Source organism: Macaca nemestrina, chromosome 14 (genome assembly GCF_043159975.1).
Source record: "Macaca nemestrina isolate mMacNem1 chromosome 14, mMacNem.hap1, whole genome shotgun sequence".
In the NCBI taxonomy this organism is placed as follows: Eukaryota; Metazoa; Chordata; class Mammalia; order Primates; family Cercopithecidae; genus Macaca; species Macaca nemestrina.
This window is the reverse complement of record NC_092138.1, coordinates 1,500,107-1,513,972: the sequence shown is the minus strand read 5'-3', so window position 1 is coordinate 1,513,972 and position 13,866 is coordinate 1,500,107. Positions and strand designations below refer to the sequence as shown.

Sequence of the window (13,866 nt, the reverse complement as noted above, 5' to 3'; positions counted from 1 at the left end):
TATGAAACATCCAAATGAACTTTGATAATACTCTTTTTCTTCTGAACCAAAAGTGTATTCTGTGTATTTCAAGGCATTAGATCTGAACCAAGTTGCATTATTTTCATTGAAATGATATTTATTGAAAGGCTCAACTAAAAAAGTTTAGATTTTTGATATGAAAGGGTAAGTAAAACAAAATCAACTCTTAACAACTTTGCAGACAGCTATCTGTGATGTCAGTATACTTAAAAACATAAGGAAGATTCCTCCCTACCTCACGGGCACATGATTAAATCAGCAGTTTTCTATTTACTCAGCTACATATGGAATAAATCTTTATATAGTAGAAGACTGTACTAGACTTGTTCAGAGAATGTTTAAGAAAAAAGAAACCCTCTATTAATATTCTCCAAGTAAAAAGTAATTTTGGAGGTAAGTTATTAAAGAACGGTAGAGGGCACCTAGGTAGGAATAGCAAAGGAGTGAAAAAAAGTTGATAGGGAGGAATCGTTCCCATACCCATACACTGTAACAAACGACGCAAAAAAGTTACAATCCAGGAGAGTGAGTTTCAAATGCAATCAAGAACAGCCTCTAGTTCCCATTTCCGCAGGAGAAGTATTCAGTAATCTCTGCATCTTTCTAAATCTCTGGGTGAATTCCTGGAGACACAGCTATAGCTGACAATCTGCAGAGAGAATCTGATTCATTCTCCCCTGCTCATCTGTATACTCCAAGTTGCAGAGAAAGCTTGGGAGGATGGTGCACAGGGAAGCGGAACAGCCTGACCGCTGTCCACAGGAGGCTACGTGGAAGCAGTGAAATCTTTTATTAAGCAAGTGTGGAACGGATCTATCTACTGGGCTGGCTTCTCCAGAATATACCTCATGGAGCAAACAGAACACAGAGCAGTGCATGCTGAACAGCTACACCAACTCTTCCATAACCAGACAACTAGGCTTGATGAGTCAATGAGAAAACTGGAAACAAGGAGGAGATCTTCAAAGCCACTGGAAGGTTCTGATGGCTCTGACCCACTGAGAAGCTAGAGTGGAAGGCTTAATTAAAAACTCTGATTCTAAGGTCAAAAAGGATCTGCCCATCCCAGGACAGCTCTTTGTACACCTTGTTCCTGAGCTTCACAAGACACTCTAAGGTCATCACACAAGGGCACACCGTGTGGCCACAAGCCCTCATATCCACCTGATCATGCCAACTCTGCCACAAAGTGACAAAACAACAAAAAATTTCAGGATTTTTGCTTAAGTATGAAAATACTCAAAATCACTCAAGGTTTGTGCCTGGAGATAGAAAACATTACTGTAAACGCAGTTTTCCAATACTCAAAAAGAACCTAAGGCAACTATGAGCTATCCCTGAATTGTCTTAACCATCTGCAGAAAAGCCATTTGGTCAGAGGACCCACCACAAAAGAAGAGTCAAATTTTCTGCCTATGTTTAAAAATGATGTTCAAATCTCAAAAAAACAACAGCATTTGCATTCAAATCCAAAACCTTTTCTGGGGAGAGAGGGAGATGGAAGTTTTTAGCCATGGGTCTGCTCTCCTCCTGGAAGGAGTAATACTTATTATATAATCCAGCTAAACTCTTTTTCAATAGTGCTTTGCTTTCTGAGTCAGCCACAAAGGGACAACTTTATACTGGCTGTCCTGAGCTGTTATTTTTATTTTTATTTTTAATTTTTTTTTTTTAAAGAATAATGGAAGTATCTCTTCAAATAAGCACTTATCAAATTAAATCTGATAGAAGCTGCTTGTGGAAATTCAGCATCACTCACAGGGGTGACTCACTGTCCAGGAAACCCATCTATCTAAAATGATGCGAAGTGGCAGCATTGAGGGGAGCAGGTGAATGCCATGTGCTACAGACAGACACACAGGAACTCCGTCTCCCTGGGGGCTGCTGATCTGATGGCTCTGCGGGAAAGGGCCAAGCGAGACCATAGCAATTACCTTCACCAAAGCTTGCAGATGTGCAGTGGAAAATTTCGCTGATACTCTCAGTCCTCCATGGGAGTGCAGCCCAGGAGTAAATTCCCATTAATTCCTCCTACAGACAAAGGCTAGAGAGGGATCGAAGCCTTTCCAGAGAGCCGTCTGAGCACTGGGCTCAGCACCATGGCCCTGGCATCCAGGCCCTACTTTGCCACTTACTCTTTCCATTTGGGGAGATTCTGTACCTTTCTGAGGATCATCTTGGGGATAATGAAAGATCTGGAGAATGGGATCTAGGAGATGGGAGATTTGGATCTGGGACTCCTACCAGTCTCTTTCGTATTTAAAATTCACAATTCTACTAGTCTTTGTAGGATCTCCACTAAGTACTAATGGATAGGTCCATCACATCTTGTGGCCTTGACCTCAATTTCAAATCTCTCTAGGTACTAAGTTTTATTTGTATTATCATATTTTATATAAAGACTACCTGAAGACCTCATATGAAATAATACTTGTTATATGTGACCTCATATGAAACAATACCTGTTATATTTCGTATCGCTGGCAACAAAGATCACAGAAGAATGGTGCTGGTGAAAAAAAGTTAACCAAAGAAAGCCTTTCCTGGCAGGCACTCACTGCTGCCTGTGTTTTCCAGTGGCTAGCTGAGGCTCCTCACGTCCCTCCGCCCAGGCCTCCGGCTGGGCCACTTAGGCTGATTTGATTAGAAAGCCACCAAATGGCTCTCCAGTGTCTGGGGAAGAAGATTTCAAGCACGTACCACAAATGACACTGAGACATTACAACTAGTTGTGAGATTTGATGTAATTATTTATTATTAATAATAAAGTGCTAAAATATGTTAAAGATTCCGCTTTTTTAGTATTAGAGTTAATTCCCGATAATCACATCATCTTTACTCTCTTCTATTCTGATATGCTTTCTTTGGTTATGATTAGAGAAAGTAACATTTTCACACACAGAAAGGCCAAATGGAAGCATATCCTGCAGAAGTGAATTTAATGATAAGGCAACTGTTTTCATATGGGTCTAAGACAGTAGTTCTGAAGCTTTTTGGTCTTAAAACCCCTTTATACTTTAAAATCGAGAATCTCAAAGAGTTTTTGTCTGTGTGGGTTACATCTACTGAAAATTTAAAGTCTTTATTAACTAATTAAAATAAAAGCCCATTATATGTTAACATAAGGAACTTTTTAAGACAAAAGTAACTGTACTTTCCAAAGCAAAAAACCAAAAAGTTAGTGAGAAGCGTGGCTATGTTTTATATTTTTACAAATGTCTTTAATATTTGGCTTAATAAAAGACAGCTGAATTCTCCTGTTTCTACATTCAATCTGTTGTGACACGTTGTTTTGGATGAAGCTTATGAAGAAAATTGGTCTCATACAGACGTGCAGTTAGAAAAGGGAAAAATATTTTAATAGTCTTTTCAGATAATTATGGATTTTCTTTTTTGACACGATACCAAAACTCAAGGTTAATTTCATTAAAAATCTGAAACCTTTCAGTAAAATGTTTACATTGTTAAAATTCATTGGTGTATCTTGAACTTTGGTAAATCTTTTCCCTATGTGTGATTTTTAATATCATTCACTGGTCATTTAGAAAATACTGATTAATAGAGTTATGCAGATCTTCAAAACATGGACATATTTAATTGTACCACGTTAGAAAATCACTTTTGTTATTATCAGAAAAAACAAGTACTGGGAAGATGTCAATGCTATGGTAGAAGACACAAGCTTTGCAGTATTTTAACTTTCACTTGAAAGCTTGAATTTTATCACTGGCAACAAGTACTGTCCATTATTTTCCTTGAAGTGACATGGTCAATAAGTTCATTTTTTTGAGGAAGTGCCAAATACCCACGTCTGAATAACCCGTCTGTCAGTCATTCTTCCAAATGGTGTTCCATAAAAAAGCAGCCAGTTCAATGTGCAACTCAAACAATCATTCAAGTGCTTTATGCATACTTCCCATTTCATCATACAGAATACAAAAAAGATGGGCTTGTAAAGGGTTGAGATTTGCTAAAATTAATTTTGCTGCTTCCTCGAAGATATTCATAACAGAAAGTAGTTTTCTTTTCCTGCAACAATGTGGTGGTAAAAAATCCATTAACTACTAGTGATACAGAAGGACTGGGCTCCCATCTAAACTCCACCCTTAAGCCCAGCCTGGATCTGTGGCCCTACATGGAAACAGCTGACCCCGTTTTTCTACCCAAACGTTGCCTTTTTGGCTGGCCCCTGCCCCTATCCTGAGCCCATAAAAGACTTAGCTGGCAGAGCAACACTACCAGCTGAGCAGCAAGCAGGGAAGCAACTGGGCATCGGAGACTATGGACAGATGCAGCTAACTTCAGCCGGTGCAGCTTGGAGCTTGGAGAGGGGCCTGGTCGGAGATAGCCAGGCTTCAGGAGAAAGATCACCTTCCCATCCCCTTTCCAGCCTCCCTCTCTGCTGAGAGCCGCTCAGTGCTCAACAAAGTCTTCCGCAGGCATCACCTTTCAAACAGTTCATATGACCTGATTCTTCCTGGACACCGGTCAAGAACCCAAGTGCCAAGAGGGCAGGGGCTGCCACCCTGACCCTCCACTGAGCTGGGTGGCACTTAGCTGTCCCCAGATGGCAGAGCTTAAAGACCGCTGGTTCTTTAATATGCTTGGATGCTGCTGCAGGGCCTGCACAGAGCCTGCTCCCACCAGAGAGGAGCGACTCGTAGGTTGCAGCGTTTTTTCGCTCCTATTCCCATACCTGCTTGCTCACCTGTACACTCCCTCCTACAAGGAGTGGCCAGCGGCGGGCTGAGTGAAATGAGCCACTCCAGTTCCCGCCTGTGAAGGGGGTCAAGGGAGCTATCTTGTCTCACTACTACAATTAAGGGCCACTGCCTGTTCATACTAATCTGCCAGCAGGCTCCCCAACATTGCTTTTGAATCATTAGTACAAATGTCAACAAGTGAAAAGGTGGACCCCCCTGAGTCTTGGGGCTATCTTAGGGTCCACGGACCACACTTTGACAACTGTCAGTCTCTAATAAACTGGAAAGTCTTCATTCAACACATACTTGATACCTCCATGTTGGCAAGTTTGATCATGATAATCATGAGTAGGTCTGGGCTTCACCCAGCTTTATATCAACACACATGAAATGGTCCCCCACCTGTTCAGTGAAAATAGAATAGTCTTTGTCTAGAATAATCATTACATCAACCTGCTCCAGCCTGGCTCCTGGCCTTCTTCACTGTGGAATGATTAGGTATTTGGCATATCTTGAAAATTAACCTGTCAGAGTATAAAGCCTAACATCTCAGTCTGTTCAGATCAGTTTAACATTTATTGATTATTGCCCTAAATGAAAGGCTCTTCATGACTTTTTCTTAACCCCCTATGTTCCTTACTGCTCTCTGTGGTCCAATGTAAGTCTGCCTGGTCAGTCCAGTCTTCTCACTAGCTGCCAAACACATCATCACATTTCTGGCTCCAGATTTCCTCAGAACCTAGTTCCTTGCCCAACACTGTCCTACCTATGCTCGAAGGTACAGCTTCACAAGACTTCCCTTGCATACTCTTTTCTTGCATTATTGCTTTGATTTCTCATTTGGCAGCTTTATTATAAAATGGAATGTACCTTGATTTAAGATTTTATGTCATCTCATACAACATACCAAACCAAATAATGCTGCACATAGGCCAAAGATCCTCATTTCACCCATCAGAGAAATACAATGAAATCTAGGGGATCTCTTTGAATAGGTAGGGCCCCCTGTACTGTTTGAAATTATTTTGATTGTTTAGGTCTTATCTATTTAACTAGATCACACTCCTGTAATCCAGAGAGCAACCATGTATTTTTATTGTACTAAGTCCTGAGTCATGCCCTATAGGTTCTCAATAAATGCTTGCTGGATGACTATAAACTTACACAAATATGACTGTGATATTGTGAAACAGACATTTGGTCTCTGTCCCGGTTTCCTGGCATACAGCTCCTAAAATCCTTGAAATACAGTGATGTGTTTTTCTATGCTAATGAGTTGGCTGGTGGCTGGCAGCCCCCTAGGGAGCTTCAGGATGAGGCTGGTCACCTGAAAGATCAAGGCAGGGTCAGAGGGTTGGGACTGTCAGCCCCACCCCCAACCTCCAGAGAAGGAACAGGGGCTGACGGTTAAGCTGATCACCAGTGGCTTAACCATCATAACCATTACATAGGTACGACTGATTGAATCAACCATACCTATGTAACGAAGCCTCCATAAAAACCCCAAAGTCCTGGATTTTGAGAACATCTGGATAGCTGAGAAGGTGGACATTCTCAGAGGGCGGAGAACTCAGGACTGAGTGTGGAAGCTCTGCACCTCTTCCCATACCTCACCCTACGCAGCTCTTCATCTCTATCCTAATAAAATGGTAACCCTAAGTATTTCCTTGAGTTCTGTGAGCTGCTCTGGCAAATTAAACAAGCCCCGGGAGCGGACTGTGGGAACCCTGATTTACAGCTGCTTGGTTAGCAGCGCAGGCAAAACAAACTGGGTCTTTTGAGTGACAAGCTGCGGGGAGTCTTGTGGGACTGAGTGTTCAACCTGTTGGATCTGATACTGTATCCAGGCAGATAGTACTGGAACGGAATCAGAGGACACCTAGCCGGCATCTGCTACAGAACTGACTGCTCGCTGGTGTAAGGGAGAATCCCCCACAGAGCTGGTCACAGAAATCTTGTGTGTTGATTGTTGTGAGGTGAGAACAGAGGAGTAACAGGGTTATTTTTCCCCCAACTCAACGACAAAGAAAACTTAATTTCTGGAGGACATTTGCCAAACAAGTTTTCTAAACAAGATAAAAAGTCCTTGCTGTTAAGGCATTCAATTATTTCACCTGCAACAAAATAGCCTTACATAGCAAATGAAATAGTGGGATATGGTTTTCCAATCCACTCTGAAGCAGGTAATGCTAGTCATGAGACTTGTTTATAGCTTAACTGAAATTTGACTGATACTAAGTAATGTGGCTAACAAGATGGCTGACATCTCTAAAATAAAACATCAACTTACCATCTTGCTATAAAAACTGTGAGAGCAGATCCTAGTTATATTAAAGGTGTATTATCTTCATCAGATCATTTGCAAAATATCACAAATTCCAGTTCAGACATATTTGTCTTACCTAATGCCAACTCACCACAAAAGAGTTATGCTCATACTAACAAATTAGAATAATTATTCACATTTTCATTTATTGAACCTCTTTGAGAAGGAAAATGTCTCCAGGGCACATCAAAGACCTTTGCGGCAGCCCCTCCCATCACAGGCCCTGAGGCCCAGGAAGAAAAAAATGGTTTCATAGAAAAATGGTAGAGGCTTGGTATCCTGTGTCCTAGCCACTCTAGCCACAGCTAAAAGGGGCCAAGGTACAGCTTGTGCCATGGCTTCAGAGGGTGCAAGTCCCAAGCCTTGGCAGCTTCCATGTGGTGTTGAGCCTACGGGTGCAAAGAAGTCAAGAATGGAGGTTTGGGAACCTCCACCTAGATTTTAGTGGATGGAAACCCTTGGATGTCCAGGCAGACATTTGCTGCAGGGGTGGGGCTCTCATGGAGAACCTCTGCTAGGGCAGTGCAGAAGGGAAATGTGGGGTTGGAGCCCCCACACAGAGTTCCCAATAGGGCACTGCCTAGTGGAGGTGTGAGAAGAGGGCCACCATCCTCCAGGCCCCAGAATGGTAGATCCACTGACAGCATCCATTGTGCACCTGGAAAAGCCACAGCCACTCAATGCCAGCCCATGGAAGCAGTCATGAGAGAGGCTGTACCCTGCAAAACCACAGGGGCAGAGCTGCTCAAGACGATGGGAACCCACCTCTTATATCAGTGTGACCTGGATGTTGAGACATGGAGTCCTGGGAGATCATTTTGGAGCTTTAAGATTTGACTGCCCCACTGGATTCTGGACTTGCATGGGGCCTTTAGCACCTTCGTTTTGGCCAACTTTCTCCCATTTGGAATGCGTGTATTTATCCAATTCCTGACCATCCATTGTATCTAGAAACTAACTAACTTGCTTTTCATTTTACAGGCTCATAGGCAGAAAGGACTTGCCTTGTCTCAAATGAGTCTTTGGACTGTGGACATCTGAGTTAATGCTGGAATGAGTTAAGACTTTGGAGGACTGTTGGGAAGGCATGATTGGTTTTCAAATGTGAGAACATGGGATTTGGGAGGGGCCAGAGGCAGAATGATAGGGTTTGGCTGTGTCCCCACCCAAATCTCATCTTGAATTGTAGCTCCCATAATTCTCCTGTGTTGTGGGAAGGACCCAGTGGGAGATAATAGAATCATAGGGGTGGTTTCTCTCATACTGTTCTCATGGTAGTGAGTAAGTCTCACGAGATGTGATGGTTTAATAAGGGGTTGTCCCTTCCTCTTGGCTCTCATTTTTCTTTTTGCCTGCTGCCATGTAAGGCATGACTTTCACCTTCCACCATGATTGTGAGGCCTCCCAGCCATGTGGAACTGTGAGTCCATTAAATCTTTTTCTTTATAAATTACCCAGTCTCTGGTATGTCTTTATCAGCAATGTGAAAATGGACTAATACACCCGACAAAAGGAGAGAGATAAGGCTGGGCATGGTGGCTTATGCCTGTAATCCCAGCACTTTGGGAGGCCAAGGTGGGTGGATCACCTGAGTCGGGAGTTTGAGACCAGTCTCAGCAATATGGCAAAACCCCTTCTCTACTAAAAATACAAAAATCAGCCAGTTGTGCTGATATGTGCCTGTAGTCCCAGCTACTCAGGAGGCTGAGGCAGGAGAATCACTAGAATTTGGGAGGCAGAGGTTGCAGTGAGCAGAGATTGCATCACTGCACACCGGCCTGGGTGACAGCAAGACTCTTGTCTCAAAATAAATAAATAAATACAATACAATAGGAGAGAGAGAGATATGAAGACAATTACACTTCCCTATCCTCAGAATAGATTTATTTGAGGAAATGAGTTCTTGAGTTGCAATAGTCATCTGGCAACATGAGGCAAAAGACCTAAGGACTGAAAGTTAATTTACTAAAGATAGCGGGGCAGAAAATGAAAGAGCCTGAATCCCTGTGGTGTCATGGGGCTGTCACACTGGAAAACGCCTCCTTCCAGACCTGCTGTTATTTGAATTAGTTTAGTGACACTATAGTGTCATGGGGCTGTCACACCTGAAAATGCCTCCTTCCAGACCTGCTGTTATTTGAATTAGTTTAGTGACTTACTATATAGCCCAATGTTTGATGGTTATTCTATTTCCTGCACTCAAAAGCATCTTGTACATATTCATCTAGTATTGCATAATACAATGAGGTAACTGCTATAGCAGATAAACACACACAAGTAAAGAGAAGAATGAGGAAAAATTTATATTGCTTTGGAGAAGAGTTGGGGGAGAGCTGTCACAGATGATACAAGGGGTAGGAGTTCAATCAGCAGACACAGGTGACAAAGAATTTTAAACAAGGAACCAGAGAAGCAAATAGCAGGTTATTGTAGAGACTTATTTACACATCACCCCATTGGTAAGCAATAATCATAATTACAATAATAAAAAATTACATTTTTTGAATAATTTCAATGCCTTTCTTGCAAGGTGTTGAATGTGTTTTGCACACATCAGCTCATCAGTTACATTAGTCCATGAATCCTGGTATCATCATTGTGCGGAAAGATGCTACAGCTTCTTGTAGCCTCCAGCTAGCAGGGGAATAGGTCTCTATGTTTATAGTTTAAAAACTGGATTCTCCTTCCTCTAAGTAGCAGGTATTTTCTATTCAAATGACATATTATCTTCCGAATCAGAAAGCTATCTACAACCAATCCTACTTCTAGGTGTAGAAACACAAAAGCCTTTTTCATGTCAATACCAGTCACATAATTTCATACACACACACACACACACACACACACACACACACATTTTAAAATCTTGATTTCTACTAAAATTATTTGAAAGAGTAACTTTCTGATACAAATGCCATAAAATTAATGTCTAGCTACAAAAAGAGAAACGATTAAGACCATGAACTATCCCACCCAGTAAGAGTTACATGCTGAAACCGTAAACCTTGCTTACTGGACTACTTTGTAAACCAGCCATTTGTGAACAATTACTTTAAATCATCATGCCATTCATTATCCTGAAAAACAGGATAATGGAATGCTCTATCTCCCCAAAGTCTGCTCACTGTAAACAGTCCATCCCTCCTAGCTGACTCCAAAAGCTGTATAAACATACTGCAATCAAACCCACCGTAGCTCACAGAAATCCTTTCTTTAAGTAATCTACAGAATGCCAATCTAATACAAATACAAGAAAGAGAAGTTCTTACTAACACAATATTTTGTATTTACAGTATTCTGAACAGTGCTTAAACCTGCACTGGTTATATAAAAGACACTTCCCCACGTTACCTCCCGCCCCGGGCTGACAGCACGCTTAGTTCTCTCATTTACACCACACTGCAATAACATAAAGAGGGGCTTACTATTAATCCAGGTTTTACTACAAAGCGACCCGTTATTTCTCTGTCAAACACTCACAAGAGTGCCAAGTGTCTGTCATCCAATTCAAGGGATTAAGTCTTCTTTTATAGTCTGATACTTGTACCAATTTATAAAAATACAGATATAGTTTCTTAGAGTTGGTCACAGTCGATATTTTGGCTTGGATTCAGGCAGCAGAGGTTGACTATGACAGCTGGCAGGAAACTGAGGGGAGAATACATCCTCCCCCTTCAGTCACCACATCTCAGTTGCCATAGTGATTAATCCTTAATTGAAGGCTGTCTTTGTACATTTCTTTTCAGAAAATTTTATGCAAACTTAAGTTGAAAACGTGCAGTTGACTGAGAAAAGGGGGCATCACATCACAAACAGGTACAGTTCAGCTCCGCGACATACTTCCATACAGCAAAATAACAGACGAACTCTAGAGTACATTCTACTCCTTTTTAAGATCCATGGTTGAATTTGAAGAGTAGATTCACAGTTTTTGTCATTTTGGTTATTAATAATTACTGTACATCAAATAATTACTATACATGAAAAACTCTGAAAGACCATAGGATTTTATCTAGCATTACGGTGTTTATTACTTCTCTTTTAGAAGTTTTCATTTTAGTATATTCCCTTGCAATCTAGTTAAAGGTTCTGATTCAGACTCTACGGTACTCTTTTGAAGTTGGAATACTGGTATACTGTGGCAACTGTTACTTGTGTACTGATTTCATAAAACAAATAGGATTTATTTTCTTACTGAGACAACATGTCTGCAACTGGCTACAGACACACATGCATGCACACACAATCTTTTCAAACACAAGTAAAGTTTTTTAATAAAACTTTGATGACAGACATGAAGCACTCAGAGGAATTACCAGTCACCAAAAAGATTCTAGACTGAGCCCCAGATGAAAGATACTGTACTATCGCTGGGAGGTCTGAGCTTTTTGGAGACTTCAGGATCAAGAAGTTTGCAGGTATTTTCTAACACTATGATTGAGTCTCTTTTGTTCTTGCTTCATTTCCCTTTCCCTTTGTTTATTCTCTTTTCTTCTCGTAGCTTTTTTTTTCAAAACTGTAAATTAACTATTGCCACCCACTGCCACACCAGCTGCAAAACCTCTGAGTAACGTACGTCTCTCTAGCCAAAGATGATGAGTGTGTTTCAATGATTTCCTCATTAAAGGTGTTGAAGTAATAATGATGCGATATGATGAAATCAGTGATTGGGAACTTTTCTTCTCAGAAATTCTGTGAGACAGCTTTGAAATGTTAGAATGAAATTTTGCTGTATCAATTACTGACTGAAGTCAGCCACTGAAATGAGTGTTTCTGTAGACTGTGCTTGGGCTGCTAGCAAGGGCGCCATGGGAATGGACCTCCCATTTAGTGGCTTTAGAACTTCACCACAATGTAGTCATTAAACAACTAATTTCTTTATCTTCTCTGAAAAGGTTTACTAAGTTGGTGTATGTGTGATGAGGGAGATAGACAGCCTCGAAGGGTATATTATAACACCCAGGGAGTAGGTATTCCAATTCGTTTCCTAGCAAGAGATGCCCCTCCCTCTGAAAATCACTGTAAAGAGACAAGGTTTCTAACGAGATTGTGTTGTCCACCTCAAAAATATTTGGACTGTAAGAGCTCACAGGCAAACTGTGTTTCCAGCATTTTATTTTTATCACTTTGCTTAAGAAGCAGGTTGCTTCTTAGGTCAATTGTTGGAGAAATTATATGCTTGTAAATTTCTTCTCTAATAAATATTTAGATAAGCTAATGACCAGTATCCAGTTATTTCATTAACATCCACTACAGTGGTTTGCCAAATTATCTGACATTTCACATTAAAATTTGTTTGTATGTAGAAGGAGAAGGTTTTAAAAAAGGGCACAGTTAAAAAAAAATCCTACTAAAAAATTAGCTATCTGTTTAAAAGATTCTGACATACTCTTTATCCTAACAAAGCAAGTTTCTGGAAAACCCAACATAATTCGGCCTGCCTTTTTCAGACGGCACATACAAGGCAATCAAAGTGTAGAAATGCTGTTTAAAGTGTTGGTTGAGAGATGGTACATTCCTGGATCAAATGAGAAGACGAGTATAAAAAGCAGCATATTTGGGTCATGAAAGAATGCTTTCACAAGTTGTAGTTTGGCATTGGGCCTATGGACTACATTGAAAAAGGCTAGAAAGGATAGCCTTTCAAAGTCCGTTATTAGATTTATTCTAGGGCTATTATAAGACAACTGGCTGTTTACTATATCGTTCTGTGGTCCCCAAAAAACCCCAAGTGACAAATTTCCTTCAAAGTGAGTGCTAGGAAAAGCTTTGCTTCTCCTAGAACCACTGCTTTTTTGTTTTTTGTTTTTTTTCTTCTTTAAGGACAAACATTTCACTCAGCCTTTCTCAGCAGGGTGTTGTGGCATTTTGGGCAGAACAATTCTTTGCATGTGGGAGTGCCTCCCCATTGCCCCCTCAACCCAGTCCTCTGTCCAGGAGAGCCATTTGGAATCCCTGGCTTCCAGACATTAATGCCAGTCAGACACTCAGCCATTGTGACCACCCAAACTGCCCACACACATTTCTACATGCACTAGTTGAGGTATCACTAAATAGACAGCTTACCTCCTTTGTTTTTTCTACCAGAAAACTCAATCAAATTAGCAATATCTTTTTTAACTTTATACAATATCTGGGTAGAACATGTTACGTCCTATGCATTTGTATTCTAACTTTCTCCCCGTCTTAAACTTCCAGTTTAATTTATATTTTCTCTGGTCCTGAATTTCATTTTGTACTCTGGTTTTATTGTTAAGCTAATTTGATTCCTTTGTCAAACCAGTGAGGTACAAATAAATTAATTCCCTTGATAGTTCAGAGGAATTCTACCCCCACCTTCATTCTTAAAAGTAAAATAGCACTAGGTTGAAGCAAAATATTGGTATTATATACAGTACGCATTCTGAACTCCTGCCCATAAAGTGACAGTAAAATTACTCCTGAGGCACTTAGCTCTTAGAAAATAATAAGCCAAACAGAAGAAAATATTTTGTAAAAACCTTTGAAGAAAGTGACTATGCATAAACAAAAATATCACAACAGCAATTTGAAGTGGGAAGAGCCCATAGGAAGTATTTATGACTTTTAACAGTATAAAAATCCTTTTGCTAAAAATATAAATTGTATATGAAACGAGTTATCTGTGTGTGTCTTCATTTTAGGTGAAAAATTGTGGAGCAATCTAATCACATACTTTCCTTTTTCCATATGAGCAGAAATGGTTTTGGTTCTGATTGAACTACATGATTCCCTCACATTCCTTTTCATTTCGGGGGTACTGGCCAATTTTTATTGAGGAAAACTATTAAGAAACTC

At 40.6% G+C, this 13,866-nt stretch overlaps 1 protein-coding gene across 8 annotated transcripts in view; it reads right to left on the bottom strand.

The window, feature by feature from the left end:
• The window catches only part of LOC105498929 (ERCC excision repair 6 like 2), a 153,296-nt gene that overhangs the window by 41,054 nt on the left and 98,376 nt on the right, over positions 1 to 13,866 (bottom strand). The window contains exon 18 of one of the 8 annotated variants that reach the window (XM_071077447.1): positions 8,960 to 9,684. The exons of the other annotated variants lie outside the window; for them this stretch is intronic. Coding sequence (XP_070933548.1) covers positions 9,616 to 9,684 — 69 coding nt within the window. The 3' untranslated portion in view covers positions 8,960 to 9,615. Of the gene's footprint in view, positions 1 to 8,959; positions 9,685 to 13,866 lie in introns of those variants that run through there. 8 annotated transcript variants of the gene reach the window in all.